The 25,300-nt window shown below is 40.2% G+C and overlaps 1 protein-coding gene across 1 annotated transcript; it reads left to right on the top strand.

The window, feature by feature from the left end:
- Nucleotides 1-1,103: 1,103 nt before the first annotated feature.
- Nucleotides 1,104-25,089, top strand: LOC133367588 (vomeronasal type-2 receptor 26-like). Its single transcript, XM_061591684.1, has 7 exons — nucleotides 1,104-1,273; nucleotides 11,299-11,587; nucleotides 18,839-19,672; nucleotides 21,569-21,787; nucleotides 22,063-22,189; nucleotides 23,907-23,909; nucleotides 24,188-25,089. Exons 1-7 carry the CDS (start codon nucleotides 1,104-1,106, stop codon nucleotides 25,087-25,089), a joined length of 2,544 nt encoding a protein of 847 aa, XP_061447668.1.
- Nucleotides 25,090-25,300: the final 211 nt, after the last annotated feature.

Below are 25,300 nucleotides of genomic sequence, written 5' to 3'. Positions count from 1 at the left end.
CTCTCTATATTTTACCATGCCCCTCTTGGGTGTGGATATTAAGGAACCATTTTGCTGCTGTAACTGTGCACCTCTCTTACTCTTTAATAAAATTACTTCTATTCCAGTGTGTGTTCATTTCAGGAGGTTAGTTCTAAACCTGGTACTTTGACCATTGACCATGACTATTGTGTAAATTGGGTGTTTGCCTAAGACTCCAGAGCAAGGAGTGTCTCTTTGGCTGCTGACTCTTTGGAATCCATGGCTTTTGGGTTTTGAGTTTCCCCTTGGCTCAGAGTGGGTAACCAGCATAAGGGGTGGTGGCAGCTACCTACACTGCAGGGCTGTTGTGAGCATGCACAGCATTGGCAGGGAAGGATATTTGCCCTGATCATTCACCCTGGGTAGGGAATTGGCTCCTGGTACAGTGAAGGGTACCAAGGGATGGTACCCCTTCATCACAGTCATCAACCCAGTTGTCTGCTATGTTCTGCCAACAGAGATTCAGCAGACAACTTCTGTTTTAACTTTTTAATGCCTGCTAAAAATCTTTCTGTTTCACCAGGCTTATGCAGACAATCAAGAAGATGTATTTTTGCAATAGTTGGCCTTTTGTTGTTGTTGTTGTTTTTTAAAAAAATATTGTACAGTTGTTGTTTTCAACTTGTAAATGTATAATCTGGACCCACAAAGGCCTACTGGAAATGTTTGGCTTAAATGCAGGAAACTTATTTTCTTCATCAGTTTCACAGAAACCTTATAGTCATATCAGTAATTATCTCCCCCTGTAATTATAAAATGACTATATTTGATTCAGTTCCTTGTCAAACTCCCTGCAGAGATCCAGGACCTTCTGTAATAATTGCAAAACTAATAACAAATGTAGTAAAGGCTGTAATATAGTAAATATTCCCTACACCATTCATAGGGAGCCTAAGGGTTAGAGACAGAGATGGCTCCATCAGCCTACTCATCAACTTACTACCTATCAGCAGTCAGAGGTCATTCAAGTTAGTCTAATACAAGTAGGCTTTATGATAATGTGGAGCCAAAGAAATACTGATTTAGATGGAATATTAAAATGTATAATGGTGGTCTTCACACTTCTGCCTCATATAGGATGCATGACAATAACATATAATAAATGCATCACCATTGACCCTTTCCCCATTCTTCACAAGTATTATGAGCCAGGTGACATCAGCATTAGTGATATTGTCCCTCAGATCTTTAGACCATATGGCCCAACAAACTTCAGTGACCATCCCTATCAGTCAATGATTGATGAGCCACTGTAAGTCATTAATTTCATTTGATAGCACAGATGGTCAAGATCATATTCCCGTTGAGACTAGTCTTTTGTAGATACATTAATTAACAGGATTGCAAGCAATAGTTTTTACAGATGGAGGTAAACTTTGATCAAAATTACCCATCCATCACCATTCTTTCCTCTCTTTCCTTAGAGTACTTTTCGGAGCGATTAGAGGACACTATTATAGCTCTTCCTGGCTTATATCTCAAGCTAACAATGAAACCATGATTAATCTAAAGTACCAGTAAAGTGCAATAAGATTGAGGAAACACCTTTAAAAGGACTTTATGATTTTGTTAAGAAAAATTGTAGGAATATGTTATTCAACCCTACAAATGTTTGGGTATAACAGTAGGGACAGTCACCACAAATACTGTAACATTCAAATGACAATCTGGTTTTTTCCCTTTGTTTCTTTGCATTTTTCAAGATGTTTCCCCTATGATCCACTTGAAGCTTTATAAAAAAAAATCCCACTATAAATGATCCTGCTTTATAGATGTCTTCATGGTTTCCTTTTCCATTTCTTTTGCCCTCTCCTCTATTATCACATCCCTTTGGTTTTGAACAACTGAATTTTGTCATGTCACATGCCACTCTGTCTCTTTTCATGATTCATTTCCTATCTTCTGCCAATTCATTAAGAATTCTAGGGTACACAGGGCAATGAAAATGGGATTACTATTTTGACGTATGAACCAACGAATTAAATTCACTTTAAACAGCAACAACTTTTATTCTAAACTTGACCCTAACCTCCTGTTACATGCTGCTAGAGGGAGTTAAGAATAAGTGGTGCCCATTTGCCAGACCATCTACAGAACTGCTGGATCCTAAGTTATTCCTTTCCAGGAGGGGGAGACTCCATCTGGGTCTCCATCTTCTTCTACTGTGACAGCTTGGAGAAAAAACCCTGCCTTCCACCATGGCCATAAGGATCTAAGGATCCACCACTCTGCACCTACCTGATTCTTCATTGGGATCATTCTGCCTATCTGTAATCCTATGCACACTTAATAAATGGCCCCATTGAACACAGTGTATCTGCACAGAATGGATTACATTGTTAAAAGCCATGCACTTTAATTTTTGATGACACCGCAAAATACACAATTGCTTCTTCTCTTCTTAGCAGCTGTCCCTTATGCCAATGTTTCAGTCTCCTGGTGGAAGCAACCTCTCTGTCATTCACCTGTCTTTGTTTTGTCTGTTGAAGTTTATATTTCTGTATGAGCCAGGCTTTGTTTGTTTAATGTTTGTATAGTTACAAATGATGGTCAGTGGTGAATAGATATAATGTGGAATGCAGAAAATTTTTATTCAAACAGACAGACATTTAAACCTATGCTTTGCTCTTTTGTTGGAACTAGCTAAAATAAATATGGAAAGCAGAAGAACTATGGGTCATAAAATGTCTTTTACATGGATGGATAGATTACACATCAGAAGCCCTACCATCCATTCTCAATGTATACCTACTGAAATTGCTTGGTGAGTGTGTCAGATTATGACACAGATGTTTTAGCAGAACATATGTAATGCCAAATGCCTAGCCTCTTGCCAAGCACAAGACCAATTACATTTGAGATTTCAAAAGGCAATGAACACTGCTGGTGGTGAAGAAATGAAAGGTTTATTAGAGCAGCATTTGCTAATAGCTAAAATGAAACTAAATAGCCAACAGGCATCTTCCTCTCCTCCCCCCCGTCTTACACTCATCACTGGCTGGAAACCTCCCAACAGCAAAATAAGAATTCTTATCTGGGAGGGGTTGAGTCTTCAGTTTTATATTCAAGCTGGTTTTTCTTCAAGGTGATGTTTATTTATTTATATCTTGCCCTTCCTCCCAGCAGGAGCTCAGGGCGGCAAACAAAAGCACTAAAAACACTTTAAAACATCATGAAAACATACTTTAAAATACATTAAAACAAAACATCTTTAAAAAACCTTTTTAAAAAAGTGCTGAGGTTGATTGGGGCTCTTGAGACCCCTGAAGAATTAATCTCCCTGTTCTAGGGGGTCCAGTATTTATCCCTCAAAGACCCCTTGGGAGGGGAACCTTACACCTATTACATCATTATCTTCCCATCATTCTGATTTCTGGCTTAACTATCAGGCAATCTCTCCTGACCCTGCCCTTTTGACACCTTGGACTGAGAATGCAGCTGCATTCTCAAGGTTGAGTGCTTGTTTTGATTATCAGGCTACTTGTTTACATTAGCCAAGTGAGGACATTCGTAAGCCAATTAGCTCACCATCCCTTCAAAGCTTGAGAAAGCCATAAACAATCCCACCTGACAGAGCAGAAGCGTGGGACAAGCTGCATTGTTTTGATTAACTGAATAACTCTTCCCAAAGGCTGTTTCTGAGTACAGACAGAGTTGAAACTTCTTTTCCAGCTTCTTCTAAACAATATTACAAAGGCTATTCTCTGAGCTCTCTAAATTGCAATACATGATGATTACAGTGTGCAAAGCACTAACCCTGTGTAGAAGCAATCAGCACCCCCATAAATCAGGGGTTTGGGGTAATAATTAGGAGACATATGCCATTCACATGCCATTTCTACACCTCTTCAATTTACATCTAGATTCTTCCAGTGATTGGCTATACAACATAATTCAGGGATAAAATTATTTCCTAGGTGCATGCTTTTTATCTGGCATGGCATCTAACTCTCATTGCAGAGTACTAACTAAAAACTACAAGCACACTGGCTTTGGTATTTGCTATAAAGGAGATAAACAAAAATCATCAGATCCTACTCAACATCACACTGGGCTTCAACATCTATGACAGCTACTTTGATACAACATGGACTTATCTTGCTACAATGGAACTTTTTTCTATGCAGAAAATATTTATTTCCAACTACAAGTGTGACAACCAGAACAATCTGGTAGCTGTCATAAGATTTCTACAGTTGATTATCAGTTTATAGAAGTAAATTGTTTTTAGATATAGAAGAGTTCTATACCTAACCTATTGGGATAGACTGCATCTGTAGCAGTGGCTGAAACATGAAGGTGTGGAGCTGAGCCATGGAATTCTAGAGCTGGACATTAAAGAGCTCAAAGGGGTACTGTTTACCAAGCAAGGCCCCTCAGGATACTGATACTAGCTACTCCTCTCCCTGGTCTTCTGCTGGGTCACTACTTTCAGTTGGAGCTTCTCTGGCCTCTTAGGTAGATTGTTGCTCCCAAATAGTTACTAGTGATAGAGCATTCTGGGAGCCAAGCAGCTGCTGCTGTGGTGAATGGTCTTCACCCCCAATCTGCTGCTGCCTTTGTTCTTGATGCCCATGGACTGAATAGGAAGAAACAGCCATCAAGGCAGGCCCTGGGATATAGTTGTTAGGGTTATTGGGAGGCCTGGGTAAGGCATCCCTTAGATGGGGCTCTTCAAGCCTGCTTTGTATTACTGCAAGTTAATCCAGGTCTTCAGTTGGCAAGTGGTGTTCTCCATGGGATCCCAGATCTCATCCCCCAAAGAGATTATTTCAGTGTCTGGGTCAGAAAGGATCCTGATAGAAATGTGGGATGGATCCACTGGTTCTGGTCAGGACAGAAACATTCCCAGAATAGGTCCAGAAACCACTTTCTATAAGATTCCAGGCCAATTCCAGATATAATATGAGTGAATGGCATTGTTTAGTCCAGGTCATCTCCAGGCAATGCTGGTTCTCATCACATATATTCACTGAAGGTGATAGGGTCATTATCTATTGCAGATAGATAGCCTAGGAGCTGGAAAAGGAGTAAAAAATGTCAACCCAAATTATGTGGGAACTGGGGTAACTCCCCTAAAAGGAAAGACAATTTTTGTGGCTTTTAAAGATAGAATAAAAGGCATATAATGTGGAACATACTAGAAGTATATAAAATTATGCCAGGTTCAGAGAAAATTGATAGGGAGAATTTGAGTTATGGGGGATTCAGGACAGAAAAAGCCTCTTCATTATTAAGGGTATGTTTAAGTGCATACTTAAACTATGGAATTTCCTCCCACAAGATGCAGTGATGAAGCTGTTACAATGGTTGGCTTTAAAAGGGGAATTAGACAAATTCATGGGGGATAAAGCTGTCAATAGCTACTATTCATGATGGCTATATATTACCTCCAGTATCATTATTGTTTTAATTATCATTAATTTATTAATCACCTTCTATACAATCGAGGTGGTGTTCAATAAGCAGCAAAAAAACCAGTTAAAAACACAAAATTATATATTTAAAACAAATAAAAAACAATACAAAATTCACACTCATGTCAGAAACCCATTCATCTAGCTGGGAAAGTTTCTGCAGAACGTAGATGGTGGACACCTGTCATATCTTGAGATAAATGCTATTCCACAGAACAGGTGTAGGCACACTGAAAGCCCTGCTCTGAGTTGCTGTGAAGCAGGCGTCTGATATTTTTGGAACATGCTGGAGAAGCACCCCTGCAGACTTCAGTGACCTACTGAATCTATAAGGGGAAAGGCAATCTCTCAAGTTTCAGAGTCGGCATCCCTCTGAACACCAGTTGCTGAGGAACATGACCGGGAGAGAGTGCTACAATACTCATATCTTGCCAGTGAATTTCCCATAGAATCTGTCTGTGTGACCAAGATGCTGGACTAGGTGGGTCTTTGTTCTAATCCAGCAGGGTTCTTGTGTTCTGATGAACATGTGAGGAATGGATTGCCAAATCATTCTGGATGTTGAAATTCACTCTGAAAGCCACTCTGGAACCATATGAGTCTGTTCATCTCCAGTGGTGAGAGTGCAGGTAAAATAATTGTCAGGTGTGTTCTTCTCACAGTGAAGTGATCCTGTAATTGTGTATATAAAAGTAATCCCCAAAGGTATTCTACTGAACCCTCTAATATTACCCATTTTCAGATCAGACAGCTTGCTGCCCCCATAAGCCCTGGAAACACTTCAAATTTCTTGGACATTTCTACTCCCATTTTGAGGAGCTACATTTTTTCTCGGAAATACTTGACCTTTAAGAAAGTTAAAGAAAATGAAGTTGTTTAAAAAAAAAAAAAAACTTCAGAACCACCTTGCATACCTCATAGGCACAGAAAATATGCATTTACTCATAATCAATCTTGGACTGATTTATACAAAAAAAAGTGTTAAAGTCAGGGTGAAATCTAAACCCCAGATTCCCTGGGAAGATCAAGTTAGGATTTCCGGCTAGCTGGCTGATTCCCAGCTCATCTGGGCTATGCCAGAGCTTGGAAAAGTTACTTTTTTGAAATACAGCTCCCATCAACCCCAGCTAGCATGGCCACTGGATTGTGCTGATGGGAGTTGTAGTTCAAAAAAGTAACTTTTCCAAGCTCTGGATGCCAACATAATTTGTTCATCCCAGCTCAGCCAGTGATGCACCAGCGTAACATCCTGTCTCATCTGGGGCTCAAGCAACTGAGATGAGACCAACGTAAGTTATGCCGTGGTCTACCTCCCTAATGGGTGTTCTAGGGGAGTGGCAGAAGCAGAACTGGGTGGGGGCATTGGATTCTAACTGTGTGACCTGGCGACCTGGATGAACTTAAACCACAAGGGTGGGGTGAGTCAAACTATTTTACAGGATTGTTTGCCATCTGCCAGCTCAGCCAGGAGTAGCCTCACTCCTGAGTGGTGGTTGAATCTGGGGTACTTCATGCTGGCTTCATTTAAGCTGATGTAAAGCATGCTGGTTTCCATGACTCAGGACTGCTCTGTCCATTGCATAGAAATCATGAGAGTAGCAGTTTCCAAACATTTTTCCCCACAGACCACTTGAAACTTGCTGAGGGTTGCAAAGTAGGGTGGAGACACTGTGCTGGTTTCCTAGCAGGTGGGTTGTTGTTGCTTACTGGGGGAGAGAGAGGTGAAGAGCAGGGAGGTTGGTGAAGTACAAATGCCCCAGTGGAGCCAAGCTGACACTTCTGTTGGTGTGTTTGTACCACAGTGACCTGCCTGCCAGAAAGCTAGAGTAGTAGCTGTGCACCACTTGGTGAGACAGTTCTGTGTGGAGCAATTGAATCAGCAATGTGGCATTGAGCAATATCCCCCCCATATTATTTGCAAAATAAAAAAACACCCCAGGAAGCTGCAAATAGTCATGGGGGGGGCAGGGAGAGACAGGTACAAGTAATTGACTCTATGAACATATGAAGCTGCCTTATCCTCAGTCAGACTAATTTTCTGTTGAGTCCACTACTGTCTACTCTGACTGACAGCAACCAGGCTCTCAAGCAGAGAGGGCTCTTTCCCCTCATGTGCTACCTAATCATTTTAGCTGGAGATGCAGGAGAACGATGAAATGTTTCAGGTGTTCTGGACAAATCACAATATAATGAATTTTGTTAATCACTGGGAGCTTGTGATCCCTAGGTTGCAACGAGTGCTGTGCCAAACAGTTTTTCTACAATTTCTTGAAAGTTTTCTTCCTCTGGCAAAGAGGGTTCCGTTTTTTTGGACAGAATTAGTCAGGCATAACAAAGAAAACATCAAAAATTCCCCACAGACTGCTTCCCCTACTGTCACCCCTAATATGTCCTGTTTCACTATATTTTTTAAAGTGACCTTCATTATCCTCTGGGGCATTTAAATCTCACATGTCTCTAACCAATTTAGAAAATACTGATGTTTGGTGGTGACAAACATGTTTTCTTCATATGTGCCCTAAAGAAATCATAATTTGAACATTCTAATTTAAGTCTAGAGACTGTGTACAGACAAAGTCCCAACTGATTTCTCATACTTCATGATTTATCCTCCAGACACCTGATCAGCATGCAAGAACAGTGAACAGCCATTCAGATGTGATTGATATACTTCAGCATACTCTATAGATACTCTGGAAACAAGGATATCAGTTTCCTGAGAAGATATTTCTGTCAGGATGCTGTTATTAATCATTTTGCTTATCCTGCCTCATATAGTGTGCAAGAGCGGTGGTATAAAATGCGCCAGTGCTCCCCTCTCTATTCTTCACAAATATTTTCAACCAGGTGACCTCATTATTGGTGGCATTACTCCTCTAGTCTTCATACCTGCTGAAGAATATGATTTCAGAGAAAACCCAAAGCTCCTAATTGGTGACCTTGTGTAAGTAGTGGGGAGTGAGGATTCTCCCCCCCCCATGTCTTCACTATGGCGATATCAGTTTGTATTCTTAGGTAGACCAGTTTGACAGATTGCGATTCAATGACTGATTTTTTTCCTAGTTAGTTAAGATCTCCTTACCCATCCTGATCCCCTTTTCTAATTGTGTTCCTGAAAGAGACCTGTTGCATTTTATATCATTGATTTCAAAGATGGAATGCAAATAATAGACAGCTGCAAAAGCAAGGGGTTGAGCACTGACACAGAGATCTTTTGCTAGAGTTAGAACTAAAACTCCCAAAACCTTCTATATCCAGCAGTTTATTGGGTTTGGCTGTAGAAACAAGGACCGTTTCCTGAAAAGAGAACATAGAAAAGGAATTCTAACTGTGCACTTATCTTTGAGAAGTATTTGTAGGATGAACTGAAGCTTTAATGCCATTATTTGCCCATACTTTAGTGTGATTGTGTTTTGAAGTGTTGTTGTTTGAGTGTTTTGTCTTATCTGATGCAGTTCTCTGCAGAAGCAGGTTTCTCTGCGATAGCACATTTTACAAGTTTCCCCTCCCCCACACTGTTTATTCATTTTATAAATGTATACCCTTTAATTCAAATATTTCCACCTTATAGTAGAAATAAAACAGTCAAACAATTTACATCTTGGATGATTTTATGATATAACACGTTTATTCATAGCAACGTTTTACACTTGCAATTGCCTGTAATGTTTTTTAATGTTTTGGTTTCAACAGAACAATGAAAATAACTTTAACAATAAACGTTACAATAAACAATAAACAGCAGACATTTCTCAAGTCTGGAAGGAAGAAAGATGACCTGTTCTGGATGGAGTTGCACTCCCCTGGAATAGGCAGGTCCATAGCTTGGGGCAGAGTTTGGCAAAGTTACTTTTTTGAACTACAACTCCCATCAGCCCAATCCAGTGGCCATGTTGGCTGGGGCTGATGGGAGTTGTAGTTCAAAAAAGTAACTTTGCCAAGCTCTGGCTGGGACTTTCCTCAGATCCAACATTATCACTGAAGGTTCAGGTGGTCTTGGAGGCTAGAAGTGCCTACTTCTAGCTCTGGCTGATTCACCACCTACAACCCCTTTTGGATAGAGATGACTTGGACACTATACTCCATGTTCATGTACTTCCAGACTGGATTATTGCAATGCACTGTAAGTGGAGCTGACTTCAAAGATGGTACCGAAACTTCAACTGATTTAAAATGCAGCAGCTGATTACTCACTGGGGTTCCATTCTGAACTCATGCAACCCCCATTTTAAAACTGCTGTGTTGTTTGGCAAGATGCTCACATTACTGTTTAAACCCCCCAATGATTTACAGTACAATCCAAGATCCACTGGGATAAGAGATTATGAATTCTGCAGATCTTCAGCAGAGATCAAGATCCTTGCTGAGCTGGAGCTGGTGTAACTTAAACTGTCATAATTTAAGCCAAGGTAAATCCAAAAAAGGGATGTTCCAAGGGAGTAGCGGGGTGGAACAGGGCAAGGTGAGACTTACAGCTTTCCAAACCCTGTTCAGCTTGGTCATGTGGCCTGGAGCCTATTCCTCAAAACTTAGTTCCACGGTCACAGCTAGCAGTAGCCCCTCCCAGAAGCTCCTGAATGGAATTTGGAATAGGGATAACTTATAACAGCCTAAGTTACACCAACTTCTTACAGTTAGGCTGAGCTGGTATAAGAAACATATGCCAGTATATCTCCAACTCCAGGATAAGGGAGTTATGCTAGCATAGACCCAGCTGAGCTCTGGCTCAGCTGAGAAAGCCCAGGTTTGGCCAAATCTGAACTCTCTCATCCTGGCAAATGTTTGGTTTGGATTGTGCTCTAAGACCCTACAGATCTAAAAGACTATCTCCTTCCCTACAGACACTCTCAGCTATTAAAATCAGGAGAGGGGGCTATTCCACTGCCCTCAGAATTTCAGATGGTGGGTGGCCAGAAGAGGGTAATATCAGTGGCAGCTATTAAATTGTGGAACTCTCTCCCCACAGAGATGCATCTGGCATCTTCATTATGCAGTTTTCACCATACTGGGGGGAACGGTGGGATATAAATCTAATGAATAAATAATAATAATTGTATGTTGAAGTTGCACCTCTTAAGCCTGGCCTTTGACACATGAGATGATAGATAGATAGATAGATAGATAGATAGATAGATAGATAGATAGATAGATAGATAGATAGATAGATAGATAGATAGATAGATAGATAGATAGATAGATAGATAGATAGATAGATAGATAGATAGATGACAGACAGACATATCACCGTATTGTTGTTTCTGTGATTTCTTTTAAAATTGTATTTATAAATTGTTGTGACTCACCTGGGGATCTTTGGTGAAGGGTGGGTATTAAATTGAAATAATGATAATGGAGCAAATAAATCTAAATACTACTACTACTACTACTTATTAATAATAATAATAATAAGCAGTCCAAAAGCAATTATAAAATGCATTTCCTAGTACAGTCACAATATTGATGGTGTAGCGGGACAGAGGTACTTCCCTCCCAACAGCAGAGTCACTGCTGTTTATTGGAAAGGCAAGGTGATGACAAGTTTGGCATGTTGCAAATGCACCAGCAGGAGGACTGGATTTGGGTCTGTCTGTGTGTTTGTACCATACCAACCTCGTTGCTACCTCACCACTCCCCCTCTAGGTAAACAGGAGCAACTCAGCTTTTGAGAGATCCAATAAGCATCTCCACCCCACCTCACTGTCCACTACTGTACAGACATAATATGAATACTTAATGAAATTAGATGGTGCAGTGAGTGCTGACTTCTAAAATGGATGTTCTTAGGGAAGCATAGCCTATTCATAAGGATTTTATTAAGTGCAGAATTTCCATCTGATACAGGATACAATACTTATTGTAGGGTACATATTAAGACCTATCAGCATATCTTGGCCTTGATATTTGCTGTGGAACAGATCAATCGAAACCATCAGATCTTGCCAAACATAACCTTGGGCTTCCACATCTTTGATAACTACGGTCCAAGGTGGACCTATCATGCCACAATGGAACTTTTCTCCACACAGAAAAAAGTTATTCCCAACTACGAATATGGCATCCAGAACAACTTGATATCAGTCATTGGGGATCATTACTCTGAAACCTCCGTCCAGATGGCAAACATCTTGGGTATCTACAAAGTCCCACAGGTAGGGTGTGTGGGTGCATCCATTAAGAAGTCAGTTAACAAGTTAGTTATGCTCATTACTTTCAGTGCATCTACTATGAGCATGACACAGTTGGACACAACCCAAAGATGTTCTTATTCAGGAGCAATCCCCATTCACATCAATGAGACAAGGAAATAATTCAATATGCATAGGTTTATGCTATAAAGATGTTCTATGTACATATTACTTTTTTAAAGTAAGTCCTGTTGACCTCAGTGAAACTTACTTCTGAATAGACATATTTAGTGCTGCACTGTCAAACTGTTATATAGTTGCTCACTTGAATATTGTATTATGAACTTAACAAATCCTGACTGAAGAAGAGAGATGGGATCTCTCTCTCTCTCTCCTTCTTTAGCTTTGGAATCCAGGCAAATGCTGGGAAAGCATGTATGATATTTCACAATGATAGGAGTTTTTTTACCAGGTGTTACTGATGTTCATTGCTTATGGTATTAAAAACTACTAATGTTGGAGTGTTCATGAGGACATATGTGGAAAAATGTATGATTTATTGTTTTAAAAATTAAAGTTTATAAAAAAGGAAGGATTCATTACAGAACAATGAACAATCATGTGATCAGCAAAACTAAGTTCTTCTTCACTGAACTGTTTTAAACTAGAATATTTCACTATACTACACATCCCATATCTGGCAGCAGGAAATGGAACTCATGAGAATGAGAACATAGGAACACAAGAAGAGCCTGCTGGATCAGGCCAATGGCTTATCTAGTCCAGCATTCTGTTCTTATAGTGGCCAACCAGATGTCTATGGGAAGCCCACAAGCAGAACCTGAGTGCAACATCACTCTCCCCAACTGTGATTCCCGGCAATTAGTATTCAGAGGCATACAGCCTCTGACAGTGTAGAACATAGCCAGCATGGCTTGCAGCCATCGATAGCCTTATCCTTCATGAACTTGTCTAAACCTCTTTTAAAGACGTCCAGGTTGGCAGCCATCACTGCCTCTTGTAGAATTCCATAGTTAAACTATGTGCTGCATGAAGAATAAATCTTCTATTGTTTAGCTTCATTGGATGTCCCCAAGTTCTAGTATTTTGAGAGGAGAATAAATTGTCTCTATCCACTTTCTCCACACCATGCATAATCTTATATGTCTCCTCTTACTCACCTTTTCTCTCAAGTGAAAAGCCCCCAATATTGTAGACTTTCCTCATAGGGGAGTTGCTCCATCCCCTTGATCATTTTGGTTGCAATTTTCAGAACCTTTTCCAGCTCTTCATTATACTTTTTGAGGTGAGGTGAACAGAACTGTACACAGTATTCCATTTGTATAGTACCATTATAATATCATCAGTTTTATTTCCAGTCCATTTTCTAATGATCCCTAGCATGGAATTCTCCTTTTTCACAGCTGCTGCACACTGCGTTAGCATCTTCATCAAGCTTTCCACTATGACCCCAAGGTCTTGTTCTTGGTCAGTCACAGCCAGTTTGGACCCTGTGAGTGTATATGCAAAACTAAGGGGTGGGGTAGGATTTTGTCCCAATGTACATCACTTTATATTTTATTTATTTATTTATTTATTGGATTTCTTAGTCGCCCAAATAGCACAAAATGACACATCAATACAATAACATTAAAATCTAAAAGCAATGATGTTAACATATTTGTTTACATTGAATTGCATTCACCATTTTACTGTCCATTCATCCAGTTTGGAGGGATTCTTTGGGAACTCCTCACAATCCTTTTTTTTTTTTACCTGAACAATTGGTATCATTGGTATTTATGTTTTTAGCAATCTGGTACTCAGATTCATTTTTAGCATTCCATATTGTGTGCCTGTATATTTTTTGCCAAGTCTTTGTTCTTTTTTATTCTCCTCATCTGGACATCAGTTACATTTTCTAATGGAAGATTTTTTGCCTCTAAATAGCTTTCTCTGCTCATTAACCATGCTGATGTAATATTGGCCTGGGTAGTTCCCTTCTTGATCTGTGGTATACATTCTAGTTGAGCTTCTAATATTGTGATTTTTAACAACTCCCATGCACTTGTGATATATTTGCACCTATTGACTTTCCCTTTCATCTTCCTTTTTACCAGTCCCCTCATTTTTGGTTTTCTCTTTTGAAGTAAAATGTGAGTGGGTTGGGTTTTCATGGCAATTGTCTATTTACATATATGTTTAATTAAATAGAACTATGGTCACTTCTTCCAACTGGCTCAACAACACGTACACCTCTCACCAGGTTCTGTGCACCACTTAAGATTAAGTCAAGGGTGGCCATCCTTCTGGCCGGTTCCATGGCCAACTTTCTAGGGTGCAATCATTTTGGGTTTCTAGAATTTTTACCTTTTTGTTATGACTGGAACACATGTGTATCCAGTCTATGTCAGGGTAGTTGAAGCCACTGATTACTACAACACATGCTTTCTTGTTTTCATTCTTCATCTCATGACACTCCTCACCATTTTGTTCAAGGTGATGATAGAATGTTCCCAATTGTCCAGTATTGCTACCTACAATGATTCTGTGGAAGAGTTTACCTCTTTGGGGATTTCTGACTTTCTGGACTCATTGGGACTCAATGTCCCAATGTACAGGACAACACCACTTCCAGTACACCCTTCCCTGTTCTTTCTATAGAGTTTATATCCAGATATAACCACTAGTTTGCTCCATTCAATCAGGTTTCTGTTATGCCCACTATATCTATGCTGTTCTCTAAGACCAAAGACCCCAGCTCACTCATCTTGATTCAATGGCTTCTATATATAGTGTCTCTTCCCAAGTGTCTTTGACACTTGTGCTTTAGCCTGCAGTGCTTTGGCCTCCCTGAATTGCTATCATGTGCCCTACACTCTCAATTCCTGGTTCTACCTCCCATTTAAATTATCATATTTTTTCACCTTTGTCTTCTCCTGATGTGGAAATTTGTTCCAAACCAAACTCTCCTCAGCTCCTGGTGGTTTCCCCCCAGCACTCAGTTTGAAAGCTGCTGTGCCATATATTTTTTAAAAAATATGCACCAACAGTCTGCTTCTATAATGGTTCAAGTAAAACCCATTCCTTTTGTACAGGCCTGGTTTGTGTTGCGTGTTTGCATGTGTAGATCATACAAGGATGGAATCCAAGAGCCGCATAGAACAGGAATAAGACAGGCCAAGCAAGTTTCTTGTAAGAGTCTTTACTAGGCAAAGACATTAGACACAGTTCTCTCCGCAGATATTTCTTCCCCCACTCTGAGATTCCGCAAGTCTCCCACCTTATCACGCTTCCCAGCCAGCAGCTGACCTTGACAGTCTGGCACTCTGTTCTCACAGTTTAACCCTTCTGCTTCAGGTTTCACTCTCTCTGCTAAAAAACTCTGTCTGTGAGTCTCACAGCATGCTTCACTGACCAACAGCCCCCACCTGAGACTTACAGATTACAAAACTTCATGTTACATTATTACATTTCTACAACATTAACTTTTCATCACAATACATATCAGTTTGTTTCCTTACAGTTTCTATTTACATTTTCAGTTCAGTTCTTGTTTCTTTATTTCTTTATTCACACAGGTTTCACAGAGTCATGTTTGTTCACTTTTATTTGATAATACATTTATATTTCATTCCTCAACACAAAACTTCCACATGAGATCCATTGTTTCTTTATCTATTGGCCCTTCTTTTTCCCATTCTACTGGATATGTGTCTGTTTCATCATTCTGTTGTGTAACATTAAATGTGAATCTCTGAGGTGGTTGACCTTTCGTTTTTCTCTCTGACCTTCTAACATTATCTATTTCCATTTCTTCTTCACTCTCTATTTTACTTGGACCTGCACCTGTGTTTGCACTTGTGCTTGGCATTTCTGTATCTTGCATTGCCATGTCTTCACCTCTCAGTCTTGTCACAGTACGTTTGCCACCGTGTATTAGATCAGTCAATGCAGTTTTTAAAGGAATTTGCTGCCCAAAAGGAACATCTGCTGCTTCCTGCTTGCTTGCACTATCTAGGATAACTGTTTGACTGTCTCTCCAAGGTTTATCTATCACCTTTATGCTTCTGCTTAACACTACTTGTTGTTTCTCAGGCAACCAAACTCTATAGTATGAATTCTGAAATCCAAAAATGCGTCCTGCCTGAGCTCTTGAGCCTAATTTGCCATGCCTGTTCTGTTTTGCTACATGTACCCAGCATTTTGCCCCAAAACGTTCTATGTGTTTCACCCTGGGTTTTCTTCCAGTCAGTTTCTCATAGGGAGACATGCCTATTGTTCTGTGCATAAGGCGGTTCTGAATATAAACAGTGTACAGAATACATTCACCCCAATAAGTGTTATTCATATCAGCATCTGCTAGCATGGCTCTCATTGAATTCTGCAATGACCGGTTCCTCCTCCTGCAGTTCCGTTGGAGGATGGGCTGAAGGGAGCAGTGAGACTCTGTATTATTCCCTTCTTTTCCAAATATGTTTTAAATGAATTACTGGTAAATTCACCACCTCTATCTGATCTGATATTCTTGATAACAACCCCATATTGTGTTTCTGTCCTCTGTATAAATGCCTTTAATTTCTCTTCTGCATCACTTTTCTTTTTCAATAAGAACACATGTGTAAATCTGGAGAAATCATCCACAATCACTAAATAAAACCTTGCTCCACCTTTTGAGCACTGACAAGGTCCAGCCAAATCCACATGTATGAGCTGATAGGGTTCAGTGGTTGTGCTTTCACAGCTCTTATTTACCGGAGTCACAGTCATTTTTGTTTTATAGCATACCTCACACTAATCCACATGCTCACAATGCGTTAATTTCAAATCTTGACTATGCTTTGGGGTGTTTTGTATCTTTTCGAAATGTGCGTGTGCCAGTTTTCTGTGCCATTCATGGAAACAATTATCAAGTTTATCTTTATTAACTCTTATCCATGCACACGTGTGTTTATCAAGATTGCACTCAACCATAAACATTTAGTTCTGTAATTTCCCTTGCATGCATATTTCACCATCTTTTCTCACAAAACATCTATCCCCTTCAAATGTAACTTTACAACCTATTTGAGCCAATTTTCTAACTGATAGAATGTTATATTTTAAACCAGAAACCAATAATACATCTGTTAAAATAGTTCCAACTATTACCCAACTTCAGAGTGCCTGTTGCAATCGCGTCCTGAGTCGATCCGTCAGCCAGATAAAGCTTCTCCTGCGTCGGCTTTGAAGTGTAAAATAAACTAGAGTCTGTGATTAGGCAATTAGACGCTCCACTGTCGAGAAGCCACTTAGAGTTAATGAGTTTATTGTCCTCCCTAGTAACAAAGTTCAAGCTTGTTCTCTGACTTTCAAAGCCCCTGTTATTCCTCTTCTTTAAACAATGTCTCTGTATATGTCCATGTGACCCACAAAAGTAACATATTTTAGTCTCTTGCCTGCTTCTTTGATTTTGTTGTTGTACAGCCACAGTCCCTTTTTTCTCTGGTTTCTTATTCTCTTGTCTTCTATTCCACTTTTGTTGAAGTTTCTGTTCTACAAAGTCCAAATTCAGATGTCCATCAGGTAAAGTTTCCAGACTCGAGACCAGCACATCCCATTTTTGATCAAATGAAGATAACAGGATATAGACCATCTGAATGCCACTATGCTGCACTCCTCTATCTTGCAGCTCAGCATTTAATCTACAAAATTCAGCCAGATGCTCTGTCATAGTCACTTCATCTGTAAAACGCATCTGATAAAGTTTCCGCGCTAAACACAGCCTGCTCCCCGCAGTTTGTTGCACATGAGCGGCTTTTAGCTTTTCCCACATCTGATTAGCTGTCGGCTCATTACTCACCAGCAACAGTTGAGAATCAGACAGCCCCAGAGTAATAAAAGCCTTCGCTTTCTTATCTTTCTTCAGCCACGCTGCTGAAGGAGCTGCCGGAGGGGGTTTTTCTACGACATCATTCAAATCTTCTTTAATCAGAACTGCTCTCATTCTCCATTTCCAGCTGGAGTAGTTTACAGCACTCAGCCTCTCCATCGGCATCCCGGATAACAGGTTTACAGCCATGTTGCCCACTCTTACTTGCCTCTTACTTGCACTTTGTTTCTTTCTGCAACAATGCCACGTCAACAGCTCTCGAACCCGCTACCATGTATGATAAGCTGGGCCCATAACCCCTGTTGCGTGTTTGCGTGTGTAGATCATACAAGGATGGAATCCAAGAGCCGCATAGAACAGGAATAAGACAGGCCAGGCAAGTTTCTTGTAAGAGTCTTTACTAGGCAAAGACATTAGACACAGTTCTCTCCACAGACATTTCTTCCCCCACTCTGAGATTCCGCAAGTCTCCCACCTTATCACGCTTCCCAGCCAGCAGCTGACCTTGACAGTCTGGCACTCTGTTCTCACAGTTTAACCCTTCTGCTTCAGGTTTCACTCTCTCTGCTAAAAAACCCTGTCTGTGAGTCTCACAGCATGCTTCACTGACCAACAGTTTGCCCCCAAGTATTCCTCAGTAACTAAAAATTCAAATCTCTCCTCCTGGCATCACTGTGTCATCAACACATTGAGACCATACAGCTGTGACTATCTAGCTGACACTACATGTGGAACTGATAGCATTTCAGAGAAAGCTAACTTGAGGTTCCTGACTTTCAACATCCTACTTTATCAACCTACATTTTGATCTCAGGACCTCACAGTTACACTTTGATCTATGGAACTAGAACTATTAGAAGTATCACATAATATTTGTTTCACATGTATAAGAAACCTGTCTTTAGAGTGTGGCAGCACCTAAACTTTGGAACTCCCTGCCCATTGGTATCAGGCAGCTGTACTCTTTTTAGTGCCTACTAAAAACATTTTTGTCCAGATAAGTGTATCCAAACATGAAGAAGTTGATGTGTGTTTTGTTTAATTTACTGTTGATGCTAATTGCATTTTGATTTTGATTTTTTTAAAAAAACACAAGTTGTTTTTAACTTTGTGTTTTATTGACAATTTTAATGTTTGTGAGTTTTTTATTTTTCTGAACTCAGAGGTTCTTCTTACAATCAAGCAGTATATTTTTTGTTAGATAAAATAAATTCTTTGAACTCTGTGGTATCACTCTGACCATTGACCAGTCCCATTTACAGGCTATCTAAATAATGACTGACACCTACAACCTTCATGCAAGTCAAGCAATTCACCCTGTGGTTTGCACAATCAGTGCACATACATTTCATTTAATTTGTGTCTGCATATATATGCTCCTGACACACCCATCCTTTCTATAGCTCACATATGGTTCTTCTCCAGTGATGAATGATAAAGATAAAAGCCTTTCATTCTACCAGATGGTTCCAAATGAGGCATACCAGTATAAAGGGATTCTTCAGCTACTTGTACACTTCAGGTGGACATGGGTTGGGATCTTTGCTAAAGATGATGACAGTGGTGAAAGGTTTTTGCATACCATACTTGCAGAATTTCCACTGAAAGGAATATGTGTTGCCTTCTTAAAAAGAATCATCATATTTACTATCAGTGACTTTATTGATATATTGAAGTGGATTCTGGGAATATACAATGTTTCCATGAAGAGCAATGCCAATGTAGTGGTTGTCTATGAAGAAACTATTTTGTTTTTGAGGTGGATGCTATATCTCCCAGAAGCAGGATTGGTGACTATGAAGCCTAAAGGAAAAGTGTGGGTTATGACAGCCCAGATGGAACTCACAGCAAATCATTATGAAAGGCAGTGGGATATACAAACAATCCATGGTGCTCTGTCCTTCAACATTCACTCAAATAAAGTAAGAGGATTTCAACATTTTCTTCAAACCAGAAAACATTTCTTGATAAAGGAAGATGGTTTTATCAAGGACTTCTGGGAAAAGGCATTTGACTGTGAATTTCAAGATCCATCTGTTAGCAAGAAAACTGAGGAAATCTGCACTGGTGCAGAGAAGTTGGAGACCCTGCCTGGGACTTTTTTTGAAATGAACATGATTGGTCACAGCTACAACATTTACAATGCTGTCTATTTTGTGGCACATGCTTTACATGCCATGAAATCAGATCGGTCTAAGCGAGGAGCACTGAATCTTCAGGATCAACAGCCATGGCAGGTAATGCCCCATGCAAGCCAACATGGCAAAACAATATATTTGTCTGTGCAATACCAGAAACGCTCTACAATCTGACTTAGCCCTAAGTCAGATGACCTCAGACAACCTCAAACTCCATAAGATGGTATTAATAGCCTTGGTCATTGGTCTGAACAATGGCAGTTAGTTTATTGATAGAGCAGAAGATACCATTTTAAATCTCTGGAATTTCCAATTACAATATATCAATAGAAGGGCTAGAAAAGAGTTCTGCACTAGAATCATAGAATCATAGAATGGTAGAGTTGGAAGGGGCCTACAAGGCCATCAAGTCCAACCCCCTGCTCAATGCAGGAATCCAAATCAAAGCATTACTGACAGATGGCTGTCCAGCTGCCTCTTGAATGCCTCCAGTGTTGGAGAGCTCACTACCTGTCTAGGTAATTGGTTCCATTGTCGTATGGCTCTAACAGTTAGTAAGTTTTTTTCTGATGTTCAGTTGAAATCTGGCTTCCTGTAACTTGAGCCCATTATTCCGAGTCCTTCACTCTGGGATGATGGAGAAGAGATCCTGGCCCTCCTCTATGTGACAACCTTTCGTGTACTTGAAAAGTGCTATCATATCTCCTCTCAGTCTTCTCTTCTCAAGGCTAAACATGCCCAGTTCTTTCAGTCTCTCCTCATAGGGCTTGGTTTCCATTTCCCTGATCATCCTTGTTGCCCTCCTCTGAACCTGTTCCAGTTTGTCTGCATCCTTCTTGAAGTGTGGAGACCAGAACTGGATGCAGTATCCAAGATGAGGCCTAACCAGTGCTGAATAGAGGGGAACTAGTACTTCACACAATTTGGAAACTATACTTCTGTTAATGCAGCCTAATATAGCATTTGCCTTTTTTGCAGCCACATCACACTGTTGGCTCATATTCAGCTTGTGATCAATGACAATTCCCAGATCCTTCTCGCATGTCGTATTGCTGAGCCATCTTATAACTGTGCATTTCGTTTCTGTTTCCTAAGTGTAGAACTTTGCATTTATCCCTGTTGAATTTCATTCTGTTGTTTTCAGCCCAGCCTATCAAGAACCCTTTGAATTTTGTTTCTGTTTTCCACGGTATTAGCTATGCCCCCCCAATTTTGTATCATCTGCAGATTTGATAAGCATGCTCAGTGCCTCCTCATCCAAGTCATTAATAAAAATTTGAAGAGCACTGGGCCCAGGACCGTGCCCTGTGGTACCCCACTCATTACTTCCACCCAGTTTGAGAAGGAACCATTGATAAGCACTCTTTGAGTATGATTCTGGAGCCAGCTGTGGATCCACCTGATAGTTGTTCCATCTGGCCCACATTTAGCTAGCTTGCTAATCAGAATATCATGGGGCACTTTGTCAAAAGCTTTGCTGAAGTCGAGATATATTATGTCCGCAGCATCCCACAGTCTACAAGGGAGGTTACCCAATCAAAAAACAAGATAAGATTAGTTTAGCAGGATTTGTTCTTCATAAATCCATGTTGGCTCCTAGTAATCACTGCATTGTTTTCAAGGTGCTTACAGACCGACTGCTTTATAATCTGCTCCAAAGTTTTTCCAGGGATTGATGTTAGGTTGACTTGTCTGTAGTTCCCCAGTTCCTCCTTCTTGCCCTTTTTGAAGATAGGGACAACATTAGCTCTCCTCCAGTCATCTGGCACTTCACCAGTCCTCCATGATTTCGCAAAGATAATAGACAGCAGTTCTGAGAGTTCTTCAGCCAGTTCCTTTAATACTCTAGGATGCAGTTTATTGGGCCCAGTAGTCTACTTTGAGTAGGTATATAGACCACTGTGCTGGCAAGGATCATGTCATACTCAATATGAGGCAACTGTATATGTGATCTATTGACATACTCATATAATTTTTATTTTCTTTTTTATCTAGCTCCACCATTATCTGAAATGTGTCTCATTTAACAACAGTGCTGGTGAAGAGGTTTATTTCAACCAAAAAGGGGAATTGATTGCTGGCTTTGATATTATAAACTGGGTCACTTTCCCAAACCAAACCTTCCAACGAGTGAAAGTTGGAACGGTAGATCCTCAAGGAATAGTCTTTACTGTTGACAATGATGCTATCACATGGCACAGCAGTTTTAATAAGGTAGGGTTTGCTCCAATTTGAATGAATTCTGGAGGTGCAAACATACTGTGAGTGTAAATGTGTACTGCATATGAATATGTTGCATATCACATAAGAAAAGAAGTCCTGTGATGTCACTTACCACATATACCACCATCAGTCTGTGGGCTGTTCAGAAGTTTCAGGATATCATTGTTCTGTGCCAATATCACATTTACTTGCATAGACAAATCAGATGCATTCTGTAACATAATTTCCAATTGTTAATACTCTACTTTTTCCCATTTATGGAACAGACACTACCTCTTTCTTTGTGCACTGACAGTTGTCACCCTGGTTATAGCAGGAGGAAGCAGGATCAGAAAGAGTTTTGCTGTTATGATTGTGTTGCATGTCCAGAAGGGAAAATGTCATCCCAATATGGTAAGAGATGTACTGTGCAGTGTTACCTCGTGATTCTAAGGAACATTCATGATAAGATCCATGTTTACATCATGATGGAGGGCAGGCTACACAGAAGCATCTGTAGCAAGACGTTTATTTCTGTAAAAACACTCCACTTAATCTACACTTGAATATAATGGATTTTCCTCAGGAGCTACTTCAACTTGAAATATTAAAGCTAGAAGTCTAGCTGAAAGGATCTATTTAAGTGGTGGCCATGGACACTAGGCTGTACTGAAATCTGTCCTCAAATGTTTCTCTGTTGTTGTTGTTTTCTTTCTCTGTGGAAGAGACTTCAGTTTTCTGCCTCATTTTCAGGACACTTGAACATTTCTTTAGAACACTGGTAATTGCAGGGTTTGGACCTTGCCTTATGGTTGCAAGGTGGAGGGGGATGAGATAAGTGCTTTCTTTTCCTTTCAATTAAACATTTCTCTTACATTTTAACATTTCTCCAGGACTCTGAAGCCTCCCCAGCTGCCCATGCTTCTGAAAAAAGCCTTGTAGGAGTACTTATCTCATGATGTTTTCTCCTGGGCTTTAGCTGAATCATGGGCAGCAAGGAAAGCTGCAGAGTGGTGAGATTATTTGTAGAATGAAAGAAGGGACACTCACAAGCAACCCTCCACCACCTCAAAAATAGGTAAGTATGAGTGAAAAATAAAAGCCTGCACACAAGCCTACATACAATCCATGGGTATTGCATTGAAATGCTCTCTCCTCTTTGATAATTATCACATAGAACATATTTTCCCATTATTAGATGGAGAATGGTAACAAAGAAAAAGAAAATTGAATTTTTGACACACTATTACATTAGACTTGGGAATAAGTTCCATGGAACTCAATAGAAATGCAATAGGACTACCATGTGTAAACCATTCATTGGATTGCATTGTTGAATACTTTTTTAAAATTTTGCTTAATAATTTGTTTCATCAGGGCTCTACATCACATTCAGAAAGAGGACTCTCATGGTACCAAGGAATGTGCCCTGTAGTTCCATACATGTATGAAATAGGTGGCCAGTAAATACAGAAATACAGAAGGGAGCATTTGACAGTCTCCTGAAACAAATGTCCACCAGTATAGCACACACTTGGACAATTCCATATGACAAGGACATATATGTGACAAATGTTATTTTCATTAAACCAGACTTATTTTTAGACCACTTTGTGATTCAGTATGAGAAAAAGATATTAAAAGAAAAAACTCTAAACCATGAACCATTCAACTACATAACCAAACTAGATGAATCTCTCTGGAAACAGCACTAAAATAAATTTTATTTGATGCATAATTTCCCTTATCAAGCTAAGCACTGTCCTGGCTGCCACCTGGCTACCAGGCTCAATTTGTTGTTGTTATGTGCCTTCAAGTCGATTACGACTTATGGCGACCCTATGAATCAGCAACCTCCAAGAGCATCTGTCATGAACCACCCTGTTCAGATCTTGTAAGTTCAGGTCTGTGGCTTCCTTTATGGAATAAATCCATCTCTTGTTTGGCCTTCCTCTTTTTCTACTCCCTGCTGTTTTTCCCAGCATTATTATCTTTTCTAGTGTGGCTAAAGACTGGAGTACTTGAAAGAGCACATTCCCCAGTAGCTATGAGTCTGGGCTTTCACATTGGTGGGAGACATGATGTATGTAGTCCCTGCAACTTACATGGCCCATGGGGTGATGATGCAGAGCAGGTAGTCTCAGTATGGTGCCGCAGTTATGGAAGTCCCTCCTGATAAAGATATGGTTGTCCCTCATGCTGTTTTTATTCAGGCAACCTCTTAAAACTTACACTTTTATCGAGGCCTCTGACACATAGCTGGAGTGAAAATTTATTTTGCTGTTCCAGTTACTCACATATATACATACACATACACATATACAGTTGCTGTTACACACACATACATACACATATACAGGGGGAAAAAGACAGAATGTTTGAAATAACTAGAAGACTAAATCTTATTTTCAGACAGGGATGACTGTACTGAATGCCCAGATGATCAATATCCAAACAAGGACCAGGATTCATGTCTTCCCAAGATAGTAACCTTCTTGTCCTATGAAGAGCCCCTGGGGGTCACTTTGGCCATCTTGGCACTTTCCTTTTCTATGGTCACAGCTTTGGTGCTAAGAACATTTATGAAGCATCATGACACTGCCATTGTCAAAGCCAACAACCAGTACCTCACCTACACTCTGCTCTTCTCCCTCCTGCTCTGCTTCCTTTGTGCATTGCTATTCATTGGCCCACCTCAGAAAGTGATATGTCTCCTCCGACAAATTAGCTTTGGTATGGTCTTCTCAGTGGCTGTGTCTTGTATATTGGCCAAAACCATCACTGTGGTCCTTGCTTTCATGGCCACTAAGCCAGGAAGCAACATGAGGAAATGGATGGGGAAAAGCCTAGCCAGGTCCATTGTCTTTTTTTGCTCCCTTATCCAAGCAGCAATTTGTGCTATGTGGCTGGCAACCTCTCCCCCATTCCCAGATGCTGACATGCACTCAGTGACTGAAGAAATTATACTGGAATGTAATGAGGGGTCTGTGGTTATGTTTTACTGTGTCTTGTGCTACATGGGCTTCCTGGCGTTTGTGAGTTTTACTGTGGCTTTCCAGGCGAGGAAGTTACCCGACAGTTTCAATGAAGCCAAATTTATTACTTTCAGCATGTTTGTCTTTTGCAGTGTTTGGCTATCCTTTGTTCCAACCTATCTGAGCACCAAAGGAAAATACATGGTAGCTGTGGAGATCTTCTCCATCTTATGTTCCACCTCTGGATTACTGGGTTGCATTTTTCTCCCAAAATGTTACATCATTATCTTGAAGCCCGAACTAAATGATAAGGAACAGCTGCTTAGGAGGAAACGTTGAATATCATGACAGAGTTCAAAATGATGTTTGAGAATTCAACTGGCTTTTCCCCAGCTCTCTCTGTCTTAGGAACTCCCTCATACTTCTGCCTCAGATAGCATCCACAGCCCCTTGGGGGGGGAGGATTCTGGACTGATATGCACTTTAAGAAAACAGTCATTTAAACACAAGATCCTCCCCCCCCCCGTTTCTGTCATTTATGGAATGTGAG

This window comes from Rhineura floridana, chromosome 11, assembly GCF_030035675.1.
Source record: "Rhineura floridana isolate rRhiFlo1 chromosome 11, rRhiFlo1.hap2, whole genome shotgun sequence".
NCBI lineage: Eukaryota > Metazoa > Chordata > Lepidosauria > Squamata > Rhineuridae > Rhineura > Rhineura floridana.
Note: the sequence above shows the minus strand (reverse complement) of the source record. Positions and strands in the feature narration are given on the sequence as shown.